At 39.3% G+C, this 23,324-nt stretch overlaps 1 protein-coding gene and 1 long non-coding RNA gene across 2 annotated transcripts in view; one reads left to right on the forward strand and one right to left on the reverse strand.

Moving 5' to 3' along the window:
- Window positions 1-23,324, reverse strand: part of LOC141755958 (uncharacterized) — a 169,766-nt gene that overhangs the window by 4,715 nt on the left and 141,727 nt on the right. The window lies entirely within an intron of this gene.
- LOC141755654 (AN1-type zinc finger protein 3 homolog) lies at window positions 2,757-14,954 on the forward strand. The gene is made up of 6 exons (XM_074614697.1): window positions 2,757-3,120; window positions 7,046-7,086; window positions 9,640-9,840; window positions 10,360-10,425; window positions 10,520-10,693; window positions 11,811-14,954. Exons 1-6 carry the CDS (start codon window positions 3,053-3,055, stop codon window positions 11,963-11,965), a joined length of 705 nt encoding a protein of 234 aa, XP_074470798.1. The 5' UTR covers window positions 2,757-3,052; the 3' UTR covers window positions 11,966-14,954.

Below are 23,324 nucleotides of genomic sequence, written 5' to 3' on the forward strand. Positions count from 1 at the left end.
GAATAAAGTCATAATATTACTAGAATAAAGTCATAATATTACAGGAATAAAGTCATAATATTACTAGAATAAAGTCATAATATTACAGGAATAAAGTCATAATATTACAGGAATAAAGTCATAATATTACTAGAATAAAGCCATAATATTACAGGAATAAAGTCATAATATTACTAGAATAAAGTCATAATATTACAGGAATAAAGTCATAATATTACTAGAATAAAGTCATAATATTACAGGAATAAAGTCATAATATTACTAGAATAAAGTCATAATATTACAGGAATAAAGTCATAATATTACAGGAATAAAGTCATAATATTACTAGAATAAAGTCATAATATTACTAGAATAAAGTCATAATATTACAGGAATAAAGTCATAATATTACTAGAATAAAGTCATAATATTACTAGAATAAAGTCATAATATTACAGGAATAAAGTCATAATATTACTAGAATAAAGTCATAATATTACTAGAATAAAGTCATAATATTACAGGAATAAAGTCATAATATTACTAGAATAAAGTCATAATATTACAGGAATAAAGTCATAATATTACAGGAATAAAGTCATAATATTACTAGAATAAAGTCATAATATTACTAGAATAAAGTCATAATATTACAGGAATAAAGTCATAATACAGGAATAAAGCCTTAATATTACAGGAATAAAGTCATAATATTACTAGAAAAAAAGTCATAATATTACAGGAATAAAGTCAGAATATTACAGGAATAAAGTCATAATATTATGAGAAAAAAAGTCATATTAGGAGAAAAGAAAATTAATAATATTACAGGAATAAAGTCATAACTTTACGAGAAAAAAGAAAATAACATGTAAAATTACTACTTTATAATATTCTGACTTTATTCTCTAAATCTCAGATGTATTATTTCTCCTCAATGTGGTCCTAATACTCCGTCGTACCGTCGTACCATAGACCTACAACAATGATCAATACAGATAAAAATGTAAACAAAGAACAGTTATTCATTTCCATGTTTAAACCTCCACAGAGAGCCGCTGGAGAGGAGCTGAAGAGACGCAGGTTGCTGACCTCTGAATTAACCTTGGAATGCTTTCAGTGGTGGATACGGTATTAGCACACTAATTTGGAATTAATCAAATAAACACAAACGCCTGATTCTGAGGGACTAGGCCCTTTATTAATCAAATAAACACAAACGCCTGATTCTGAGGGAGTAGGCCCTCAGAATCAGGCGTTTGTGTTTATTTGATTAATTCCAAATTAGTGTGCTAATACCGTTTCCACCATATAAAAAGACACTAGAGGGGCCTGAAGGCATCACCTGCATAGTTCTCTAATCTTGAGGCCTCGTCCTGCAGAGGGGATCATTTATCATTTCATTACTTATATGGCACATGACTTTTTTCTTGTAAAGTTATGACTTTATTCTCGTAATACGACTTTATTTTCTTGAAATAATATGACGTTATTCTCGTAATATTACGACTTTTTTCTCGTAAAGTTATGACTTTATTCTCATTAATTTATGACTTTATTCTCGTAATATTACAACTTTATTTTCTTGAAATATTATGACTTTATTCCCATTAAATTGCGACTTCTTTCTCGTAAAGTTATGACTTTATTCTTGAAATCTCAGATGTTTTCTCCTCAATGTGGCCCTGGCACTCCGCCGTACAACATGCTGAAAGGTTATTTTGGTATTTTTGCCCAATGAAGCCAACAACTTGTTGCCTACTGCAGCTTTAATGTTCACTGTAAAACGGACTACAGTGAAGATGAAAGCTGGTTAAACTCGGACACTCAGTATAAGTGAACAGAAGGACAGAAGTGATTTAATGGTGTTAAATGTGTTATTATAGTGTTTTAATGCTGTTAAATGTGTTATTATTGTGTTTTAATGGTGTTAAATGTGTTATTATAGTGTTTTAATGGTGTTAAATGTGTTATTATAGTGTTTTAATGTGTTATTATAGTGTTTTAATGCTGTTAAATGTGTTATTATAGTGTTTTAATGCTGTTAAATGTGTTATTATAGTGTTTTAATGCTGTTAAATGTGTTATTATAGTGTTTTAATGTGTTATTATAGTGTTTTAATGTGTTATTATAGTGTTTTAATGCTGTTTAATGTGTTATTATAGTGTTTTAATGTGTTATTATAGTGTTTTAAGGGTGTTAGATGTGTTATTATAGTGTTTTAATGTGTTATTATAGTGTTTTAAGGGTGTTAGATGTGTTATTATAGTGTTTTAATGCTGTTAAATGTGTTATTATAGTGTTTTAATGCTGTTAAATGTGTTATTATAGTGTTTTAAGGGTGTTTAATGTGTTATTATAGTGTTTTAATGCTGTTAAATGTGTTATTATAGTGTTTTAAGGGTGTTTAATGTGTTATTATAGTGTTTTAATGCTGTTAAATGTGTTATTATAGTGTTTTATGGGTGTTAAATGTGTAGTTGGGTAATATTGACATTTCTGGTTTGATGGAAGCGTTTCCGGCCCAGCGGACGGTACCAGCTCTGTGAGAGTAGGGGTGGTTAGTGACAGTAAGGAGGAGAAGCACACTCAGTCTGTTTATTCTTTTCTTTATTTCACCCTCACACGCACTTAACGTCTCTATAATAGCATGTAGTGTCTATCTGTGGACAGACGGCGGGTTTTTACCGCTGTTCCGTGTGGACTGAACCACCGCCCCCCCCCCCCACCCCCGTTGTTTGGGAGCGGTTGGTACGGTCGGAGCGTCCAGCTGACCGCTGCGTGTTTCCGGTTCCGGTTCTAGCGGCGCTGCTTGTTCTAACGGCTGAACGGAACCGAGTTCTGCTCCGGTTCCAGCGCCCGGTGGACTCTGAGAGGAGCAGCACGGCACCGGGGTTCTGCTGGGCTGCTGTTCTGGTGCCGGTCCAGCTGGAGAGGGGGACCGTTACACCGGTGGAGGACCAGCAGGCCGCGGCTCATCCTCGGCCTCGCGTTAACACCAGGCCGGACCAGAGAGACACTAACCCGGATCAGACCAGAGCACCGGAGGGCCGGAGGACCGGAGGAGTGATGGGAGACACCAGTGAGAGGAGCCAGGAGCCGAGCCTGCCGCCCCGCTGCTCCTGCGGCTTCTGGGGGTAAGAACCGGGCCAGGAGCAGGGCCAGGGCCAGGAGCAGGGCCAGGGCCAGGAGCAGGGCCAGGGCCAGGAGCAGGGCCAGGGCCAGAACCAGAACCAGAACCAGAACCAGAACCAGAACCAGAACCAGAACCTCTACTGGGTTACCCTGGAGGCTGGATCCGGATCAGACAGTCTGGATCTATTGTTGTTGTTCTGTAGCAGGCCTGGTGGTGGGGGGTCATAAATCACCCTCAGACCAGGAACCAGGTCTATAGAGACCAGGAACCAGGTCTATAGAGACCAGGAACCAGGTCTATATGAACCAGGTCTATATGAACCAGGTCTATAGAGACCAGGTCTCTAGAGACCAGGTCTATAGAGACCAAGTCTATAGAGACCTGGTCAATAGGAAAAGTTTATAGGAACCAGGTCTATAGAAACCAGGTCTATAGAGACCAGGTCTATAGGGACCAGGAACCAGGTCTATACAGACCAGGAACCAGGTCTATAGGAACCAGGTCTATAGAAACCAAGTCTATAGAGACCAGGTCTATAGGAACCAGGTCTATAGGAACCAGGTCTACAGAGACCAGGTCTATAGGAACCAGGTCTATAGAAACCAGCAACTAGGTCTATAGGGACCAGGTCTATAGGAACCAGCAACCAGGTCTATAGAGACCAGGTCTATAGGAACCAGGTCTATAGAGACCAGGTATATAGGAACCAGGTCTATAGAGACCAGGTCTATAGGAACCAGGTCTATAGGAACCAGGTCTATAGAAACCAGCAACTAGGTCTATAGGGACCAGGTCTATAGGAACCAGGTCTATAGGAACCAGGTCTGTAGAGACCAGGTCTATAGAGACCAGGTCTATAGAAACCAGGTCTATAGAGACCAGGTCTATAGGAACCAGGTCTACAGAGACCAGGTCTATAGGAACCAGGTCTATAGAAACCAGCAACTAGGTCTATAGGGACCAGGTCTATAGGAACCAGCAACCAGGTCTATAGGAACCAGGTCTATAGGAACCAGGTCTATAGAGACCAGGTCTATAGGAACCAGGTCTATAGAGACCAGGTCTTTAGAGACCAGGTCTATAGGAACCAGCAACCAGGTCTATAGGAACCAGGTCTATAGAGACCAGGTCTATAGGAACCAGGTCTATAGGAACCAGGTCTATAGAAACCAGCAACTGGGTCTATAGGGACCAGGTCTATAGAAACCAGGTCTATAGGGACCAGGTCTATAGGAACCAGCAACCAGGTCTATAGGAACCAGGTCTATAGAGACCAGGTCTATAGGAACCAGGTCTATAGAGACCAGGTCTATAGAAACCAGGTCTATAGAGACCAGGTCTATAGGAACCAGGAACCAGGTCTATAGAAACTAGCAACTAGGTCTATAGGGACCAGGTCTATAGAGACCAGGTCTATAGGAACCAGGAACCAGGTCTATAGAAACTAGCAACTAGGTCTATAGGGACCAGGTCTATAGAGACCAGGTCTATAGGGACCAGGTCTATAGGAACCAGCAACCAGGTCTATAGGAACCAGGTCTATAGAGACCAGGTCTATAGGAACCAGGTCTACAGAGACCATCAAATATTTTCTGTATTTTTACAGCCCTGGTTTCATCACTGACCTCCAGTCACATCCCACTGATACTGAGGATTTCAGGGTGTCAACCTGCTGCTGTCCCAGATACAGCCGGTCTGTCTGTTGTGTCAGATACAGCCGGTCTGTCTGTTGTGTCAGATACAGCCGGTCTGTCTGTTGTGTCAGATACAGCCGGTCTGTCTGTTGTGTCAGATACAGCTGGTCTGTCTGTTGCCAGATACAGCCGGTCTGTCTGTTGTGTCAGATACAGCTGGTCTGTCTGTTGTGTCAGATACAGCTGGTCTGTCTGTTGTGTCAGATACAGCTGGTCTGTCTGTTGTGTCAGATACAGCTGGTCTGTCTGTTGTGTCAGATACAGCCGGTCTGTCTGTTGTGTCAGATACAGCTGGTCTGTCTGTTGTGTCAGATACAGCTGGTCTGTCTGTTGTGTCAGATACAGCTGGTCTGTCTGTTGTGTCAGATACAGCCGGTCTGTCTGTTGTGTCAGATACAGCCGGTCTGTCTGTTGTGTCAGATACAGCTGGTCTGTCTGTTGTGTCAGATACAGCTGGTCTGTCTGTTGTGTCAGATACAGCTGGTCTGTCTGTTGTGTCAGATACAGCCGGTCTGTCTGTTGTGTCAGATACAGCCGGTCTGTCTGTTGTGTCAGATACAGCCGGTCTGTCTGTTGTGTCAGATACAGCTGGTCTGTCTGTTGTGTCAGATACAGCCGGTCTGTCTGTTGTGTCAGATACAGCTGGTCTGTCTGTTGTGTCAGATACAGCGGTCTGTCTGTTGTCCCAGATACAGCCGGTCTGTCTGTTGTCCCAGATACAGCCGGTCTGTCTGTTGTCCCAGATACAGCCGGTCTGTCTGTTGTCCCAGATACAGCCGGTCTGTCTGTTGTCCCAGATACAGCCGGTCTGTCTGTTGTCCCAGATACAGCCGGTCTGTCTGTTGTCCCAGATACAGCCGGTCTGTCTGTTGTCCCAGATACAGCCGGTCTGTCTGTTGTGTCAGATACAGCCGGTCTGTCTGTTGTGTCAGATACAGCTGGTCTGTCTGTTGTGTCAGACACAGCTGGTCTGTCTGTTGTGTCAGATACAGCCGGTCTGTCTGTTGTGAGGTATTATCTTTACTGAACAGTCACATGACCGACTCCCTCCCTAAAGCCCCTCCCCCAGTATCCTTCATTCTGAGGCTCCCAGTCAGCAAACTGGAACCAGTAACCCACCTGTCAGGTCCTCCTGTCCCACACATGGCCCTGAAACTCAAGGCCTCTCAGGGAGACACTTGAATATGGATTGAGGGATTAAATTCAGTATTGGAGCTCTTTTGCAGCCTGTACCCCGACTAACGAGTCAACATTATAAATGTGATATAATAATATAAATACAGATGTTTTAACCCCAGAATGGATATCAGGGTTCAGGTTCAGGTGACTTTATTTGTACTCGTAGGTAGATTTGTTTTGCAGCAAAAAATAAATAAAAATAGGATCTATCTGCTTCATCTGAGTCTATGTGGAGGTAGAATGAAGTTACCGCTTTTATTGTGGTAGTCTGAGTAACGTGACGTCATATCCGTTCCGTATCCGTCAACCAAAACAAAGCTCAGAGAGTCTAAAACGTTGGAGGGTCGTCGTGGATACGACCTGCCCCCTCACATGTTAAATCCAGCGTGGTAAACACTACACATCCAGTAAAGGATGGAAACACTTTGGGTTTCACACATTGACAGGAGAAGCAGAGCTACACAGAGCAGAGCTAAAGCTGCACGCTAACTTCTAAAAAATATCCAAAATATGTCCGAAAATAAGTCAGAACAAAGGCGGGAAAAAGTTAGGAAAAAATCTGAAATATGTCCAAAAAAAATCTAAAAAGAAAAGGCAGAAATATATCTGAAAAATGCCAAAGTATGTCTGAAATATGGCAAAAAAATGTAAAATATAAAGGTTGAAATATGTCAGAAAAAAGGCAGAAAAAATGCCAAGGTATGTCTGAAATATGGCCCAAAACAATTCATGTTGAAATCAGAACGTGACCTCCTCGCTGTAACATAAATGCACCGAAAAACGAGATCCCAAAACCGTGATATGAACCGAACCGTTCCACCCCTAATGTTTTACCAGATCATTTATCATCATCATGCTTTAGTTGTGTACGGTTTGGTTCATTTTCAACGTCTCCGTTGTCTTTCATGCCGTCATACAGTATATTGTCTTCAAATGTTCTTTAACTTGTATCGTAGGAGGTTAATGTGGAGGAGACAGCTGTGAATAAGTGGAGGTGAAGCTGTGATGTCTGAGGAGGTCGTTGACATTGATTCTCCCTCCTTGTCTCCTCAGGTCCAGTGAAACCATGAACCTCTGCTCCAAATGTTTCGATGGTAAGTTTTCTCTGAAATACACGACAGAACTATACTGTGATTGGAAAGTTACTGTGTTCCCTTTTCTGTTCTAGAAACTCCGTTTGTAAGATCGTACAGCTCATACACAACATGTGAGGTGAACTAGAACAATAACCTGCCTCCGGTGGTTCACCTGTCCGAGTCTCGCTCAACGACTCAGTTAACGGATGACAAGACATGTCTCTCATTGCTGACGTTGTCTTATCGGCTGGTCACATAGAAACGGTTAAGTTGCTTCCTGACATGCAGAGCTGTTCTCATTTACAGCCGTGGATGTAGGGCTGTCTTCAAAGGTCTTTTTATTAATTGTCAATAATCAATCGAACAGTCACTAAACAGGGCAATCGCTAATTAATCACACATGTTGTATCTGTTCTAAATGAACCTTAAAGGAGATTAGTCTAGTATTTAATCCTCTTATCAACATGGGAGTGGACAAATATGCTGCTTTATGTAAATGTATGTCTATATTTATTATTGTAAATCAATGAACAACACAAATCAATGACAGATATTGATCCAGAAACCCTCACAGGTACTGCATTTAGCATAAAACAATATGCTCCGATCAGAACATGTCAAACTGCAGCCCAACAGGCAACAACAGCTGTCAGTGTGTCAGTGTGCTGACTTGACTATGACTTGCCCCAAACTGCATGTGATGATCATAAAGTGGGCATGTCTGTAAAGGGGAGACTCGTGGGTACCCATAGAACCCATTTACATTCACTGATCTGGAGGTCAGAGGTCAAGGGACCCCTTTGAAAATGGACATGTCAGTTTTTCCTCGCTGAAATTTAGCGTAACTTCGTAGCGTTATTTAACCTCCTTCATGACCAGCTAGTCTGACCTGGTTGGTACCGATGGATTCATCAGGTTCTCTAGTTTACTATGATACCAGGATCTTCACTCTAGCTCTAAAACTGAGCCGCTACAGCCTAGAAATCACACGTTGCGTTAATGCGTTAGAAACATTAGTAGCGTTAAGACGAATTTGAGTTTCCCTCCACAACGATGCTTCCACCGTTTGGAGGGAAACTTTGGTTAAAGTTAAAGAAGGACTGTTAAACATCTTCATCTTAATCGGGGTGGTTGTTTTCAGGGCAGAAGAAGAATGCTCAGTTAAAGTTAGAAAATGTAAAGTTGACTCCTCCAGTCTGGGTTGGGAGGGATGGGTTCAGGGTGCACCCGGCAGCCTCGTCGGTGGCCATGGCAACCGGCGAGTACGGCAGACGGCGAGGACCTCCAAGGTCCCGGCTTTGAGTCCGGCATCACAGACAGCAGCGAGGCTCAGAATAGACTCAGTACACCCGAGTGATGCAGGCTGAGCAGAAGTGGGTTAGTCCACATGTGGAGGAGCAACTCAGATCTAGGCTGACCTGCTCGCTCAGCCTCCCCGGAGGGAAGAGAGTAGACGATATCGCCACGGATCGATGGCGTCTGGGATTATCATCGTATAGCTGGAGAGGTCAGCTCCAAGATCATCATGTCTCTCTCCTACCAAATCACGTCTCAGTTGGCAGAGTTGACTTAAAGTCTTGACTGTTCAGGTCTTTTCATACCTGATAACCAACAGAAAGACATGTTAAAACTACGTTAGACCAACGTTAGTTGAGTTTCTGTTTTGTTTTTGACTTTTCTCCCATGATGCTTTGCCTCGCAGACCGTCTGCTGTCCAGCTGGATACATGAGGCTGATGCTGCGTTCAGACTGATATCATGACGGGGAAATAAAGTCATTTTCTCTGAATAAAAAGGGAATGCGAGTGAGGAAAGCTCCCTCGTCAAGTGGATTGAGTAGAGAAACAGAGGGTGAAGAGAGGAGCTGCAGCCGCTATGAGGAACATTAAAGCATGTAAACGTGTTCTAGTAGAAACGTTAACAAACAGAACAGGTCCTCTTTAAAGCAGCTGATTGTTGGTTGATCTTCCTCGAATGCACCAACCAGGAAGCAGTCTTCTAAACCGTGAAGCTCAGCTGCTTTATGTGACGTGACGTTTAACACCAGAAGACGAGGCGGCCACACGTTTAACGGATCCCGTATCTCACAGAAAGTCTCTGCTGAACGTGGGAATAAGAGGCTGTAGGTAGAGATGGACATCAACACTGAGACAGGAAGAAGCAGGACGTAGAGAGCGAGTTCTAAATATAACGTAGGAGCGTGATCTTGGATCTGGGCAGAGTGTTACTGTGGGCAGAGAACCGCCCAACAACAGTTTGGGTTAAATGATAGATTCATACATAAATGTCATGCAAGGTACAGCTTTATTATGTATAAATATCAATAATGCTAGCCTTCCTGGTGGCTTCAGTGCTCTATATGACCTGTTATTATGTCCATAGTGTGTGAGGAGGTTTGGCTTGAGGCTGTTTCTGGACTCTAAACACCAGAATCAGTCCAGAACCGACTGGTTTCACTTAGTTTCTGTGTCTTCTCTCTCTTCTCTTCCTCCATCTGCATCCATCCATCTATCTCCCCGTCCTATTTTTACATGTCCCTCTCTGCTTGTTGACCGACTGTCCTTGACCACAGACATCCAGAAGAAGCCGCCGGGGGAGGACTGCCCCTCCAAGCCCATCCAAAGCACCGGGAGTAGCCAATCCACAGTTTTCAGTAGCGAGACGAGCAGTAGCAGTAGCCAGTCCCTATCGTCGTCGCCGCCGCCGCCGCCCTCGAGCGCCGAGCAGCCGCCGACCGAAGAGCCCTCGCCCACGTTTCCCAGCATGAGGGAAGGTAAGACGGGACGACCAACACACGCTTCTTCTTCAGTTTTCCTGCTCCCGTCCACAGACGCAAAGAATCAAACTAATCCTTTCAGTTATTTCCAAACGCAGCACAGCTCAGGTTGACTCAACTAGCGTTCACGTTATTCAGAACCTTATTGATTAGCTCGCTGTGGAACCTCCGTCACTGAGTGGACGTTTCATTTGAAACAGAACGCTGATGGACCGGCACCGTTAACGGGCGCTTCATCAGTACATGGGAGTGTTTGGTTGTTTTATAGTAACATGTGTTGGTCAGTGTATCTTTTGGTTCATTAGATTTTCCTTTCACAAACGGATATTAAAAAACATAAAATGAGTGGTTATTTGATATTCGTTTTAAAATACAAAAATGAATATTGAAATACAAGATGTTTTTCTTTATCGGGGTCAAAAAGGGGGATGAACTAAACTTAAAAAATAAATGTAAATATGTGTTCACTGTGTTGGAAAACTATGTCTCACCCGTCTCTTCATTTTCTGTCTGCAGGCATGTCGTCCACAGAAACAGCCCAGGGAACACTCAGCACACCCACAAAACGTCCCCGAGAATCAGGTACGGTCGGCCCGTTCTGCCCGCCGGTAGCTCGGCGTGACCCCCCCCACCCCCGCTTTGAGCGCCGACCCTTAACCCTGCCGTTTGTTTTCAGCGTCGGGCTCGGAGAGCGAGGCGACGCCGGAGAAACGGCCACGGACGGACGAGCAGGAGGAGAGCGGCGAGGAGGAGGCACGCGGGACGCCCAAGCAGAAGAACCGCCGCCGCTGCTATCGCTGCCAAACCAAACTAGAGCTGGTGCAGCAGGAACTGGGCTCCTGTCGCTGTGGTCAGTAGCAACACATCACTGACCTTCATACCACTGACTGCTATTCCTCTTACATCCACCTTTATACCTACCTACCTACACCTGCAGACTGTTGCTATGTATAGCAGACCGTTGCTATGTATAACAGACCGTTGCTATGTATAACAGACCGTTGCTATGTATAGCAGACTGTTGCTATGTATAGCAGACCGTTGCTACGTATAACAGACTGTTGCTATGTATAACAGACCGTTGCTATGTATAGCAGACCGTTGCTATGTATAGCAGACCGTTGCTACGTATAACAGACCGTTGCTACGTATAACAGACTGTTGCTATGTATAACAGACCGTTGCTACGTATAACAGACCGTTGCTACGTATAACAGACCGTTGCTATGTATAACAGACCGTTGCTACGTAGAACAGACCGTTGCTACGTAGAACAGACCGTTGCTACGTAGAACAGACCGTTGCTACGTAGAACAGACCGTTGCTACGTAGAACAGACCGTTGCTACGTAGAACAGACCGTTGCTACGTATAACAGACCGTTGCTACGTATAACAGACCGTTGCTACGTAGAACAGACCGTTGCTACGTAGAACAGACCGTTGCTACGTAGAACAGACCGTTGCTATGTATAGCAGACCGTTGCTACGTATAGCAGACCGTTGCTACATAGAACAGACCGTTGCTACGTATAACAGACCGTTGCTACGTATAGCAGACCGTTGCTACGTAGAACAGACCGTTGCTACGTAGAACAGACCGTTGCTACGTATAGCAGACCGTTGCTACGTAGAACAGACCGTTGCTACGTAGAACAGACCGTTGCTACGTAGAACAGACCGTTGCTACGTAGAACAGACCGTTGCTACGTATAGCAGACCGTTGCTACATAGAACAGACCGTTGCTATGGGTGTAGCTCTGATATCAGACTGTGGTCTTCCTGTTACTTCGTCCTCATATTGAACGTTGTGTCTTTGGGAGATGTCAGCTGGTTGTTGTGCGTTAGTGTTTGTTGTTGAGGTGAAACCATCGGTGATGTTTTCTGCCGTACAAACAGGAAACAACAGAACATGTATGGAGGTCACTTCCTCCCTCACCGCGTCCTTCCTCTTGTGTTTCCCTCCCAGGCTACGTGTTCTGCATGCTTCACCGTCTACCGGAGCAGCACGACTGTCTGTTCGACCATCTGGGCCGCGGGCGCGAGGAGGCCGTCCTCAAGATGGTGAAGCTGGACCGCAAGGTGGGCCGCTCGTGCCAACGCATCGGGGAGGAGTGCTCCTGATCGGCCTCGCCGTGACCAGCCATCCTGTTAGAGATGAGGCGCTTACAGAGAGGAGGAGGAGGAGGAGGATGAAGAGGAGGAGTGACAAATGGGGTGATGGGTGGGAGGGGGAGGGATGGAGGGATGGAGGGAGGGAGGGAGGGAGGGAAGAAGAATAAGAATAAGAAGAGGAGGAGGAGGAGGAGGAGGAGGAGGAGGAGGAGGAGGAGGAGGAGGAGGAGGAGGAGGGAGCACGGTTCTAACATCTGACCCGACAGTTCTGGACCTGAGCGTGACGCCGCCCCGCTGGATGTCCTGATTTCCTGCGTGGAGCGTCTGTTTGGACTCGGCTGTGGACGGCGCCGCTCGGGGCCAACAGGAAGTTCTGCCGAGTCCAGTATCGCATGTTCACACACAGCCTTAACCCAACCCGCCCCCCCCCCCCAGTCTCCAGAGGAAGGACGCCGCTCAGACGGATCCAGCTCGCCGTACATTATGCACACGTTTCTCGCCACGGTTTCCTCCTCTTCGCTCACGCTGGTTTCCCTTCAGAACAGGAAGTGGTGGAAGGTGAACCGCTGACGTTTATCTTTAGTTCTCCATCTCTCGGTCGCGGGGGAGGCGTCCAGCTCTCTCCCACGACCACTCCTCAGGTCGTCATCAAGGGGTTGGAGTATCAAACCTGTAACCCCGCCTTCCTCTTCCTCCTCTTCCTCTTCTTCTGTTTCTTCCACCAACATTGAGGTCCGTGTGCAGCATCACTCCCCGTGTTGTGCTCGTGCACGGTACCAGCAGCAGTGTATTTGTGCAGGTTTGAGTGTGGTAATGTGAGGCGGTCCCAGGATGATGTCATGGTTTGATTTTTATCCCCCCCCGTGTGGTCGTCATGGTGATCAGCTCTGTTTCTACTGCTTAACCACGGCGTCGTGGAGGACAATACAGCCAATCCCTGCCTCTGCTCACACGGACTGTTGACAAGAATAAATAATAGAACCCACACTAATGGACGAGACTCAGCGGGATGAATCCTCTGTAGCAGATCCTCTTCTCCCTCTTTCCCTCCCTTGTTTTCCACTTTACGGAGTAGTACTGTTGTTTTACATAAAAGGGGAATGCGACTGAATTTTTGTATTCAAATGAAGAGTTCTTCGCCAAAACGCCGTGTATTCATTTAGACGAGCAGCGCTGCGTGTCTCTGAGGCCGCAGACGAGCCGTCAAACAGCGCTAAACTGAATGCTTAAATCACGTACTTACCCTTTTAAATCGTTCTATAATTTATTTCTTATGTTGTGTTTTTGTGGGTAGGATTAGGTGTCATTTAATTTACAGATCGGGGGGGAATAATTCTTGAAATGTTATAATTTCCTTTTCTCTTTAACATTGATTGATGAGAGGCGTTCACTAAGTCAGCCGTTTAAATCAGTGATGTCATAATGAACCGTCAGCTGGTTAACGTGGAGACGTCGTTCACCCTAAAGCAAGAATTAAAAACGGAGTTGGACGGCTGGACTCAGAGCTCGCCGCCTCGTTCCGTCGGACCGTGTCGAGGTTGAACATCCAGTGACATCACAGATTCAAACTGTTTTACAACCCGTTCTCACTCCCAACTCGTCAGATACCGCCGTTTGGTCAGCGCCCCTCGGCATTGGACAGGAAGAATCGGGGTTTCAACTAACTCCGACGTAAACCCACCCGCGGCGTTACTCGACGGTCGGAGCAGTGACAAAGTAATAATAACGTGACTTTCAACCGGGAGACTGATGTTCGTGTCCCGTGTGAAACTCAAAGTAACGTTGACTTATTTTGTTACGTCAGGCTGTCGACACGTACTCTAGTATCATCAGCCCTGAGTCACGTGGCATTTCGGTAATGTCATCCCGTTAGTCACATGACTCGTTGGTCCCGTCAGTCCCGTGAGTCCCGTGAGTCAGTGAAGTTAACCACAACCGTTTCCTGACCCTGACTAAGTGGTTGCGTTACCTAAACCTAACTTCCTGTGAAAAGTGAAAGTGTATTTTGAAAGGACACTATGCATGTAGCGAGCGTGTATTGACACGCCGTCCGGTCCGTCCGACAGTAACTCTAGAGGGGAACCTCGTGCGCCGGCCTCGTGATGTCTTGAGGGGCGTTGACCACGCGGCGGTGGCGGTGGCGGTGTTTGACCAGTTCAGAGGGAGAACGTGTTGCAGCAGGTTTTGGCTGCAGAAGAAATAAGATGAATTGTTAAATTGAGTGTTTTTGTCTCTTTGCTCATCTGTTCTAGTTTCCCCGCTCTCTGACCAGCCCTCAGTCTCTGACTTTGTGCCGGTCGTATCGTTCAGTTCTTCTTTCCTCTCCTGAAGGTTCATTCTACTAAAATCAACCTTTCTGTTTGTGACGCTGCAGAAACTCAATCTGTTTTTCTTTTAAATTTAAAGTTCACTTGTTTCGTGTGGCGTTTAGCGCACGTTGGACGGTGCATTCAAAGTTGTGATTTGTTGAATACAGGTACGGACTCTCCATAAAAAGTGACTTTGCAGCATCACAGGAAATGAAATCTGATGAATTGTAAGTTTTGTTTTTTTCAGTTTGGAGAAACACGAAGCAGGAAAATCTGTTTGTTTTGCACGTTAACTTGAGAAAAGTTGATTGAGGCGGAGAGCCGTGATAACCAGACACCACTGAACTATGCTAACCCCCCCCTCCTCCTCTGGTCTTATCCAATGAGAACGCAGCGAAGGATGACGGGAGCTCGGACGGAGAAATGTCCCGGCTGGTTCTTATTTTGATATTTTGAAAACGTTGTTTTGAGTGCTGATGAGAAATGGAAGAAATGGAATATCTTTCTGTACCTTTTTAGAGAAAAAGATTATTTAACCTTATATCAGTTTGAGTTACTTACACCCTAGCATAGAGTGGCATATTTAGTTCAATGTATACAAAAAACAAGAACATAATTCTGTCCTATTTTCTCCTTTTCATTTTATCGTGTTCCATTTTCTGCTGAGGAAAATAAACTGGATTAGAGGACGGGGTGTGTTGATCTGTGTGTGTTTTCCTCCATGAACAGAATATACAGCTCGTTCTTATTAATAGTTTAAATGACAAGCAGAGTTAAAACACACGTCACATTTTGATATTAAAACCTAATATATATGTTAATATGTCGTATAATATGTGTGTTCGGTGCAAGAGGAAGACGAGATTCAGCATCTCTCCTGAGGAGGAGACGAAGGTTTACCTGTGATGCTGCTGATCGGTTGTAATGATCATAATGACTCTGAATGAGACGTCCCAGTCTGGAGCTTCAGCAGATGATGAGCTCTGATTTCACTGTTTTTTTGTGGCTCAGGAATTAATTTGGTTTCCACTAAAATGTGTTAATGAAATTTGCAGCGTTGCCTTTAAAGCAAAGCGTAACTACCTGCCAAAATGACTTGATAAATAAATAAATAAACTATTAAATGTACCAAAAAATAATATTAAAAATAAATGTAGGCATTAATTAATGGATCAAATGTGACAAATTCATATTTCTGCTTTAATTTGCCTCTTTTTTCATTCACCTTTTTATTAATTTCCCTATATCTACTCTTCTATTTAATTTCCCCTTCTATGTATTTATTTATTTATTCATTTATTTACTTATTTATTTATATGAACTTTTAAAATTATTTATTTTTGCATTTTTATTTATTTATTTAAAATGTATTTTTGCAAAAATAAATAAATACATTTAAAATTTCCTAAAAATAAATAAATAAATGAATGAATAAATAAATGTGAAGAACATTAAATAGAAGAGTGGATAGATAGAGGAATTAATAGAAAGGTAAATAAAAAAGAAGCAAATTAAAACAGAAACATGTTTTTTTCACATTTTATCCATTAATTAGTGCCTACATTTATTTTTAATATAAGTTTTGGTACATTTAATGACTTATTTATCAGGTCATTTATTTATTTAATTTTTGATTTTGGCAGGTTCCGTCCCCCATAGATCTGAGGATTTTATTATTTAGCCTAGTTATTATAATTTGCTTATGGAGGACGGAACCTGCCAAAATAAAATTAAATAAATGAATGAAATAAGTAAATAAATAAATGACTCGATAAATAAGCCATTAAATGTACCGAAATTTATAATATGTAAAAAAGTAGGCATTAATTAATTATAATAAATCAATAAGTAAATGAATGAATGAATAAATAAGTAAATGAATGAATAAATAAGTAAATAAATGAATGAATGAATAAATAATTAAATTAATTAATTAATAAGTAAATAAATGAGTAGATGAATGAATGAATAAATCAATAAGTAAATAATTAATTCATGACTAAATAAATGGTAAACCATCAACTAAAAGGCATAAAGTATATATTTTCTGTATTTAATTAAAATAATGCATACTATCTAAGAGAAAACGTTAAAGATGCAGTTACCATAGAAACAGTTTGTCACAGTGGTCAGACATGTTTGGCCTCGTGCTCCTGGAAGGTCAACGAGTCAGATTGATGCTAAACTATGTTAGTTCACTTTGATCCTCTTCACATGTTAATGTATCATCTGCATGCAGTGAACCAGGATATAACCCTCCAGAATACCACGTTAAGACACCAAGACCTGGAGGAACACCAGAGAAGAAGACATGCTGGTGAATAAATCAATACATTTGTAAAATAATAATGTTTAATTAACTATTAATTTACCATTAATAAATGAAGGTTATTATGAAGTGTTACCCAGTACTGGAGGAAATGTACTTAGTTACATTCCAAACAGTCAGAGTGTTTTAAACTGGAGACATGAAGGACGGCTCCTCTGGTTGAACACTAGATGGAGCACTAAGACTGCAGCTTCACCTCTCTCCGTTAGAGTTCTGCTCCAGGTGTTTAATTCATAATAATAATCATAATAATCATAATAATGATGAGATGGAACCGGCAGTGTGTCTGGTAATTTATTGAGATAAAACGTGTGATAACTGTCGGTTTCCTTCTCGTCAACTTGTCTGTTCATGTGACTGAAACACGAAGATACATCTGCTCAGTTCCTCTCTCCATCTTCTCTCCTCGCTTTTCTCTCAGTCTACTAAACCACTATAAACCACTATAAACCCCTATAAACCCCTATAAACCCCTATAAACCACTATAAACCCCTATAAACCCCTATAAACCACTATAAACCACTATAAACCACTATAAACCCCTATAAACCACTATAAACCCCTATAAACCCCTATAAACCACTATAAACCCCTATAAACCACTATAAACCCCTATAAACCACTATAAACCACTATAAAACACTATAAACCACTATAAACCCCTATAAACCCCTATAAACCACTATAAACCACTATAAACCCCTATAAACCCCTATAAACCACTATAAAACCCTATAAACCACTATAAACCACTATAAACCCCTATAAACCCCTATAAACCACTATAAACCCCTATAAACCACTATAAACCACTATAAACCCCTATAAACCACTATAAACCACTATAAAACACTATAAACCCCTATAAACCACTATAAACCACTATAAACCCCTATAAAACACTATAAACCACTATAAACCACTATAAAACACTATAAACCCCTATAAAACACTATAAACCACTATAAACCACTATAAAACACTATAAACCCCTATAAACCACTATAAACCACTATAAAACACTATAAAACACTATAAACCCCTATAAACCCCTATAAACCACTATAAACCCCTATAAAACACTATAAACCACTATAAAACACTATAAACCCCTATAAAACACTATAAACCCCTATAAAACACTATAAACCACTATAAAACACTATAAAACACTATAAACCACTATAAAACACTATAAACCCCTATAAAACACTATAAACCACTATAAACCCCTATAAAACACTATAAACCACTATAAAACACTATAAAACACTATAAACCACTATAAACCACTATAAAACACTATAAACCCCTATAAACCACTATAAACCACTATAAAACACTATAAAACACTATAAACCCCTATAAACCCCTATAAACCACTATAAACCCCTATAAAACACTATAAACCACTATAAAACACTATAAACCCCTATAAAACACTATAAACCCCTATAAAACACTATAAACCACTATAAACCCCTATAAAACACTATAAACCACTATAAAACACTATAAACCACTATAAAACACTATAAAACACTATAAAACACTATAAACCACTATAAAACACTATAAAACACTATAAACCCCTATAAACCACTATAAACCACTATAAAACACTATAAAACACTATAAACCCCTATAAACCCCTATAAACCACTATAAACCCCTATAAAACACTATAAACCACTATAAAACACTATAAACCCCTATAAAACACTATAAACCCCTATAAAACACTATAAACCCCTATAAAACACTATAAAACACTATAAACCCCTATAAACCCCTATAAACCACTATAAACCCCTATAAAACACTATAAACCACTAAAAAACACTATAAACCCCTATAAACCACTATAAACCACTATAAAACACTATAAACCCCTATAAACCACTATAAACCACTATAAAACACTATAAACCCCTATAAAACACTATAAACCACTATAAACCACTATAAAACACTATAAACCCCTATAAACCACTATAAACCACTATAAAACACTATAAAACACTATAAACCCCTATAAACCACTATAAACCCCTATAAAACACTATAAACCACTATAAAACACTATAAACCCCTATAAAACACTATAAACCCCTATAAACCACTATAAACCACTATAAAACACTATAAAACACTATAAAACACTATAAACCACTATAAAACACTATAAACCACTATAAACCCCTATAAACCACTATAAACCACTATAAACCCCTATAAACCCCTATAAACCACTATAAACCCCTATAAACCACTATAAAACACTATAAACCCCTATAAACCCCTATAAACCACTATAAACCCCTATAAAACACTATAAACCACTATAAACCACTATAAAACACTATAAACCCTTCTAAACCACTATAAACCACTATAAAACACTATAAAACACTATAAACCCCTATAAACCACTATAAACCACTATAAACCCCTATAAAACACTATAAACCACTATAAAACACTATAAACCCCTATAAAACACTATAAACCCCTATAAACCACTATAAACCACTATTAACCACTATAAAACACTATAAACCCCTATAAACCACTATAAACCACTATAAACCACTATAAACCCCTATAAACCACTATAAACCCTATAAAACACTATAAACCACTATAAAACACTATAAACCCCTATAAAACACTATAAACCCCTATAAAACACTATAAACCACTATAAACCCCTATAAACCACTATAAACCACTATAAACCCCTATAAACCCCTATAAACCACTATAAACCCCTATAAACCACTATAAAACACTATAAACCCCTATAAACCCCTATAAACCACTATAAACCCCTATAAAACACTATAAACCACTATAAACCACTATAAAACACTATAAACCACTATAAAACACTATAAAACACTATAAACCACTATAAAACACTATAAACCACTATAAAACACTATAAAACACTATAAACCACTATAAACCCCCTATAAAACACTATAAACCACTATAAACCCCTATAAAACACTATAAACCACTATAAACCCCTATAAACCACTATAAACCACTATAAACCCCTATAAACCCCTATAAACCACTATAAACCCCTATAAACCACTATAAAACACTATAAACCCCTATAAACCCCTATAAACCACTATAAACCCCTATAAAACACTATAAACCACTATAAACCACTATAAAACACTATAAACCACTATAAAACACTATAAAACACTATAAACCACTATAAACCCCTATAAAACACTATAAAACACTATAAACCACTATAAACCCCTATAAAACCCTATAAACCACTATAAACCCCTATAAAACACTATAAACCACTATAAAACACTATAAAACACTATAAACCACTATAAACCCCTATAAACCACTATAAAACACTATAAACCCCTATAAACCCCTATAAACCACGTATAAACCCCTATAAAACACTATAAACCACTATAAACCCCTATAAAACACTATAAACCACTATAAACCACTATAAAACACTATAAACCACTATAAAACACTATAAACCACTATAAACACTATAAAACACTATAAACCACTATAAACCCCTATAAAACACTATAAACCACTATAAACCACTATAAACACTATAAACCACTATAAAACACTATAAAACACTATAAACCACTATAAAACACTATAAACCACTATAAACCACTATAAACCACTATAAAACACTATAAACCACTATAAAACACTATAAAACACTATAAACCACTATAAACCCCTATAAAACACTATAAACCACTATAAAACACTATAAACCACTATAAACCCCTATAAAACACTATAAACCACTATAAACCACTATAAAACACTATAAACCACTATAAACCCCTATAAAACACTATAAACCACTATAAAACACTATAAACCACTATAAAACACTATAAAACACTATAAACCACTATAAACCCCTATAAAACACTATAAAACCACTATAAACCACTATAAAACACTATAAACCACTATAAACCCCTATAAAACACTATAAACCACTATAAACACTATAAACCACTATAACCCCTATAAAACACTATAAACCCCTATAAACCACTATAAACCACTATAAAACACTATAAACCACTATAAAACACTATAAACCACTATAAACCACTATAAAACACTATAAACCACTATAAACCACTATAAACCACTATAAAACACTATAAACCACTATAAAACACTATTAAAACACTATAAACCCCTATAAAACACTATAAACCCCTATAAAACACTATAAACCACTATAAACCACTATAAAACACTATAAACCACTATAAACCACTATAAACCCCTATAAACACTATAAACCACTATAAAACACTATAAACCACTATAAAACACTATAAAACACTATAAACCACTATAAAACACTATAAACCACTATAAACCCTATAAAACACTATAAACCACTAAAAACCACTATAAACCACTATAAAACCCTATAAACCACTATAAACCACTATAAAACACTATAAACCACTATAAACCACTAGAAACCCCTATAAAACACTATAAACCACTATAAACCCCTATAAAACACTATAAACCACTATAAACCACTATAAAACCACTATAAACCACTATAAACCACTATAAAACACTATAAACCACTATAAAACACTATAAACCCCTATAAAACACTATAAACCACTATAAAACACTATAAAACACTATAAACCCCTATAAAACACTATAAACCACTATAAACCACTATAAACCACTATAAACCACTATAAAACACTATAAACCACTATAAACCACTATAAAACACTATAAACCACTATAAACCCTATAAACCACTATAAACCACTATAAAACACTATAAACCCCTATAAAACACTATAAACCCCTATAAACACTATAAACCCCTATAAAACACTATAAAACACTATAAACCCCTATAACCCCTATAAACCACTATAAACCCCTATAAAACACTATAAACCACTATAAAACACTATAAACCACTATAAACCACTATAAACCACTATAAAACACTATAAACCACTATAAACCACTATAAACCACTATAAAACACTATAAACCACTATAAACCACTATAAAACCACTATAAACCACTAGAAACCACTATAAACCACTATAAACCCCTATAAAACACTATAAACCACTATAAACCACTATAAACCCCTATAAAACACTATAAACCACTATAAAACACTATAAACCCCTATAAAACACTATAAACCACTATAAACACTATAAAACACTATAAACCACTATAAACCCACTATTAAACCACTATAAACCACATATAACCCTATAAACACTATAAACCACTATAAAACACTATAAACACTATAAAACACTAGAAACCACTATAAACCACTATAAACCACTATAAACACTATAACCACTATAAACCACTATAAACCACTATAAACCACTAAAACCACTATAAACCCCTATAAAACCACTATAAACCCCTATAAACCACTATAAACCACTATAAACCACTATAAACCACTATAAACCACTATAAACCACTATAAACACTATAAAACACTATAAACCACTATAAACCACTATAAACCACTATAAACCCCTATAAACCACTATAAACCACTATAAACCACTATAAACCACTATAAACCACTATAAACCACTATAAACCACTATAAAACACTATAAACCACTATAAAACACTATAAACCACTATAAACCACTATAAACCACTATAAACCCCTATAAACCACTATAAACCACTATAAACACTATAAACCACTATAAAACACTATAAACCACTATAAAACACTATAAACCACTATAAACCCCTATAAAACACTATAAACCCCTATAAACCACTATAAAACACTATAGAACCACTATAAACCACTATAAAACACTATAAACCACTATAAACACGACTATAAACACTATAAAACACTATAAACCCAGAAACACTATAAAACACTATAAACCACTATAAACCACTATAAAACACTATAAACCACTATAAACCACTATAAACCACTATAACACTATAAACCACTATAAACCACTATAAACCACTATAAAACACTATAAAACACTATAAACCCTATAAAACACTATAAACCACTATAAACCACTATAAACCACTAGTAAACACTATGAACCCCTATAAACCACTATAAAACCACTATAAACTAAAAACACTATAAACCTAAACCACTATAAACCACTATAAACCACTATAAACCACTATAAACCACTATAAACCACTATAAACACTATAAACCACTATAAACCACTATAAACCACTATAAAACACTATAAAACCACTATAAACCACTATAAAACACTATAAACCACTATAAACCCCTATAAAACACTATAAACACTATAAACCACTATAAAACACTATAAACCACTATAAACCACTATAAACCACTATAAACCCCTATAAAACACTATAAACCACTATAAACACTATAAAACACTATTAAACCCCTATAAAACCACTATAAACCACTATAAACCACTATAAACCACTATAAAACACTATAAACCACTATAAAACCACTATAAAACACTATAAACACTATAAACCACTTACGTAAACCACTATAAACCACTATAAACACTATAAACCCTATAAAACACTATAAAACACGATAAACCTACCACTATTAACCCACTATTAAACCACTAATAAACCACTATAAAACACTATTAAACCACTATAAACCCACTATAAAC

This window comes from Sebastes fasciatus, chromosome 18 (assembly GCF_043250625.1).
Source record: "Sebastes fasciatus isolate fSebFas1 chromosome 18, fSebFas1.pri, whole genome shotgun sequence".
NCBI lineage: Eukaryota > Metazoa > Chordata > Actinopteri > Perciformes > Sebastidae > Sebastes > Sebastes fasciatus.

Bases quoted from the DNA above. Each gene is read 5' to 3' on its own strand.
- LOC141755654 (XM_074614697.1), top strand. From the start codon at position 3,053: ATGGGAGACACCAGTGAGAGGAGCCAGGAGCCGAGCCTGCCGCCCCGC. The intron at 7,087-9,639 runs GTAAGTTTTCTC...CCTTGACCACAG, and splicing joins CTGCTCCAAATGTTTCGATG to ACATCCAGAAGAAGCCGCCG. The intron at 9,841-10,359 runs GTAAGACGGGAC...TTCTGTCTGCAG, and splicing joins GTTTCCCAGCATGAGGGAAG to GCATGTCGTCCACAGAAACA.